This window comes from Myodes glareolus, chromosome 1 (assembly GCF_982192425.1).
Source record: "Myodes glareolus chromosome 1, mMyoGla1.1, whole genome shotgun sequence".
Taxonomy (NCBI): Eukaryota; Metazoa; Chordata; class Mammalia; order Rodentia; family Cricetidae; genus Myodes; species Myodes glareolus.
Genome location: NC_142026.1, coordinates 17,684,837 through 17,688,788, shown reverse-complemented (window position 1 = coordinate 17,688,788; position 3,952 = coordinate 17,684,837). Strand labels below are relative to the sequence as shown.

The window sequence follows — 3,952 nt, the reverse complement described above, 5'->3', positions numbered from 1 at the left end:
TCTCGCCTGAGAGATCCCCCGAGGACGGACAGCAGGCCGGAGGAGGAGGGAGTTAAACTGTCCCGTCCACATACCAAAGAGCTCCGAGAAGGGGTCTCCACTCCCGAAGAACTCCCGGAAGACTTCCTCGGGGCTACGGAAGGTGAATGTGAAGCCAGGTCCCATCCCACCAGTTTCTGGTTGAGAGGGAACAGTTCCTGGAAGAGATGAGGAGGGAGCTTAGAGGGGAATTTGGCCCTGAGCCAGAGGAAACACCCCCCCCCCCCAAGGCATGGCCAGGCACCTTAGAAAGAACATGCTCTACAAGAATTTGCCTCCCCTCCCTCCTTAGCCCACTTTCATCCTGCCCCCCCCACTTCACCTACCTGCCCCTGTCAGCCCTTCCCGGCCATAGCGGTCATAGAGCTCCCGTTTGTGCTCTGCAAGAAGAGACCTGGTCATTCCTCCCATTAGGCAGCTACCTCCCCTCCCAGGCTAGGATAAGCTGCAGAAAATGCAACTTAGGAGAGGGCAGGTGTCTGGGCACACGATCATAGCAGCTACCTGACTATACAACACATGCTAATAGCACCTACTTTTTAAAAAATTTCATTTTACATTCCATTCACAATTCTGTCTCCCCACCCATCCTCCCATCCCCCACCTCCCCCCAGCCCACCTACCTATCCACTCCTCCCAACAGGTATGGGCTCCCATGGGGAGTCAACAAAGTCTGGCACATTAAGTTGGGGCGTGACCAAGGCCTCCCCCTCTGCACTAAGGCTGACCATGGCATCCCACCATAGGGAACGGGCTACGATAAGCGAGCTCACGCACCAGGGATAGACCCTGGTTCTACTGCCAGGAACAGTACCTTCTCTAGGCCAGCAAGAGAACTAAATGAGATAACTCACCAAAACTGCCTAGCATAGTGCCCAACGCATAACACAGTCAGTGTAAGCCAGGGGCTGAGGTAGAGCTCAGTGGTGGAGACCCTGCCTAGCAGGAACAAGACCCTGGGTTTACCAAGGGGCTCCACACAAGTAAGTAAATAAATGTCAGCTAATTACTACCATATTGTTGTCAACAGGCTTAGCCTGAACCAGCCATTTCCACAGAGACCTGCTAAGACCACAGTGGAAACCCGTGCCAACCTCCCCGGGTACAGCCGCCCTCCGCTGGAAGGCTCTTTCCAGTGTATAACCTATCTTTGCATTTACCTGGTTATTGCCAGTCTTCTCTGATCCGAATGTGATAGACCCACATGATGAGGACAGGGCCTGCTTTCCCCCCACTGCCTCCCTAGTACCCCCAAATACCTGACACACTAAGTTTAGCAGATATTGTCTGGGATCCTTCGGAGATTTGGTTTTGTTGTTTAGAGACAGGGTCTTACTCAGTATCCAGGCTGTCTTCAAACTCTCGGCTACCATCCTCCCTGTGCCTCCTCAGTGCTGAGATCACAGGAGTGAGCCACCACCCACAGCTAAGAAATACAGCTTTTTAAAAAAGACACTGATCGGGAGCTGGAGAGATGGCTCAGTGGTTAAGAGCATTGCCTGCTCTTCCAAAGGTCCTGAGTTCAATTCCCAGCAACCACATGGTGGCTCACAACCATCTGTAATGAGGTCTGGTGCCCTCTTCTGGCCTGCAGGCATACATGCAGAAAGAATATTGTATACATAATAAATAAATAATTTAAAAAAAAAGACACTGATCATGTAGCCCAGGCTGGTCTTGAATTTGAGAGATAACCAAAGGCCTTGAACTTTTATCCTCCCGTGCTAGGATTACAGGCAGGCACCACCATGCCTAGTTTATGTGGGACCAGGGATCAAACCCAGGGCCTCGTGCATGTTACCAAAGCACTCTGCCAACAAAGTTACATCCTCAGTCTGCTGTTTGCTGTTGTTTTGAGGTTTATCCACTTATTGAGACAAGATTTCTATATGTTTAATATATGTAATTTATTATTTATTAATAAATAAGTAATATATATATATATATATATATATATATAAACCATTGAACTCAAGATCCACCTAAGTACTGGAATTAGAGTCACATCTAGTCAGAATATCTTCTGCAAGAATGAATGGCAGACCTAGGATTGTGTCTTAACAGTAGAACACTTCCCTAGCATGTACAATGTTCCAAGCACAACCTGCAGCACAGAAAAGAAAAAAAAAATCCACCTGTCAGACCTGGATTCATATTCTAGACCAAGACATGGGCAAATTATTTCGCCTCTCTCAGCCTCGGTTTGTCTGCCTATAAAGTGGGGGTGATAAGCCTGCTTGGCAGGAAAGCCTGTGCCCTTCCCTGGTCATGACCCAGACTGCTTTCCAGACCCTGGGAGACAGACGAACTCGCCATGTCGGAGGAGGCACTTAAATGCTATCTTAGAGAAAAGCAGGGAGGAGAGGGGTGATGGAGGTTTGGCTTTAGGAAGGAGTGAGATGCGCATGATTGGAAGCGGGGGGAGGGGGGGGGAACATGCTGGTCCCTGATGGACCCTAAGCCTTACTGTCAGATAGTACTTCATAGGCCTCTGCCACCTCCTTAAATTTTTTCTCAGCAAACTCCTTATTATCTGGGTTCTTGTCCGGATGCCACTGCAGAGCCTTCTTCCGGTACCTGCAGGAGAAGTGAAAGGAGCTGGAGAGTCGCGGAGCTGACGTGGGTTCTTCCCACGAGGCAACTGAACCACACTCTCTTAGTCCACCCACCCTCTCACTGCTCCGATCCAAGAACGCCCAGGGACTGCAGCCACGTTTACAGGGGGTTCGCTCCCTGCTCTGTGCCAGGGATATGTGCCGAGAGTAAGGGTGCCAGAAGAATGTCCCCACCCAAAGCCCTCCCTCATTGGATAGAGCTATCTAGAGCCACAGAGTGTGGGGACACTGGCCTACCTCACAGAGCCCGGGCATTTTAGCACTGCAACCTGAGCATGCCCACATGGAGGAGCTGGAGGAGAGGGGTATCTGGTGGGTGTGTACTGCGGGCTCTCAGACGGACAGCATTTCTTCCCTCGCTGGACATGGTTCTCGTAATTTCCCAAGGGTCCCCTCCCTCCCTCCAGGCAGCCCTCTAAAGGGTCCCTGGCGCTGGGGTTGAGGGGCGGGGGTAGTGGGGAAGAAGAGACAGAGGCTTTCTGCAGCACAGTAGAGGCACTTACGCCTTCTTGATGTCATCAGCAGACGCACTCGGCGGTACGTCTAGAATCTCGTAGTAGGATGCCATGGCAACTCAGCCGTCAGGCGGCCCTCCTCCGGGCTGCGGGAGAGAAGGGATCAGGCCGAGTGAAGCACCGCGGCTCCCTGCGCTTGCAGCCCCCGGTGCGGGGCGGGGGGGGGTGGGGAATGCAGAAGGCGCTGCGAGGTGAAAGTCACGCCTGCAGCCGATGATTAGGCTCCTTCACAGCCTTATCGGGTCCCGCAGGCCCGTGCCCGGGGTTATTTCGCCGCAGGCCTAGAGAGCCCTACCCGAACCCCCTGACTCCAGCAGCCCAATCTGAGGTCCCCAACCTGACCCAGCTGGGGCCGCACCTCCTCTGCCGAGAGTCCCGCCCCTGCCCCCCGCGGGGGAACCGCCTGGCACCCGCAGCCCGGCTCGCGGCTGCTGCGTGCGACGTGCCAGGCTGGGTTGTGTGCGCAAGCGTGCGTCAGCACCGCGGAAACTACTAGAGACTTAGAGAGGGCCGGCTCGGCCGGTCACACTGGAGGGGGAGGGAGGGGGCGCTGCAGGGACTGCTGGGAATGGGGGAGGAGCCGTCTATTTTAGTTTTGCACCCAGGCAACGTCATTCCCAGGTGGGACTTGGAAGGCTGAAGTTTGCTACATCCTTCCAGCCATGACGCACTCCCTCAAACACAGGCAGTGAGGCCGTCCGCAAACTATATGCGGGGCCTCTTGCCCCTCTGTCGCTGTCGTCGAAATATACTTCATTGAACCCTGAGTACGCCCCCTAGAAC

General features: G+C 53.7%; 1 protein-coding gene across 6 annotated transcripts in view; it reads right to left on the bottom strand.

The window, feature by feature from the left end:
- Window positions 1–3,672, bottom strand: part of Dnajb2 (DnaJ heat shock protein family (Hsp40) member B2) — a 9,230-nt gene extending 5,558 nt beyond the window's left edge. For 2 of the 6 annotated variants that reach the window (XR_015737492.1, XM_087904607.1), the window contains exons 1-5: window positions 3,528–3,672; window positions 3,158–3,255; window positions 2,507–2,616; window positions 366–419; window positions 75–197 (exon numbers count right to left, since the gene is read on the bottom strand). Coding sequence is in view for 5 of the 6 variants with exons in the window: in XM_087904607.1 (XP_087760733.1) it covers window positions 75–197; window positions 366–419; window positions 2,507–2,616; window positions 3,158–3,222 (352 nt within the window). In the remaining variant the exon portion in view is untranslated. Of the gene's footprint in view, window positions 1–74; window positions 198–365; window positions 420–2,506; window positions 2,638–2,708; window positions 2,861–3,157; window positions 3,500–3,527 lie in introns of those variants that run through there. The other 4 variants (XM_087904605.1, XM_087904612.1, XM_087904611.1 and 1 more) reach the window with 3 other exon arrangements.
- Window positions 3,673–3,952: the final 280 nt, after the last annotated feature.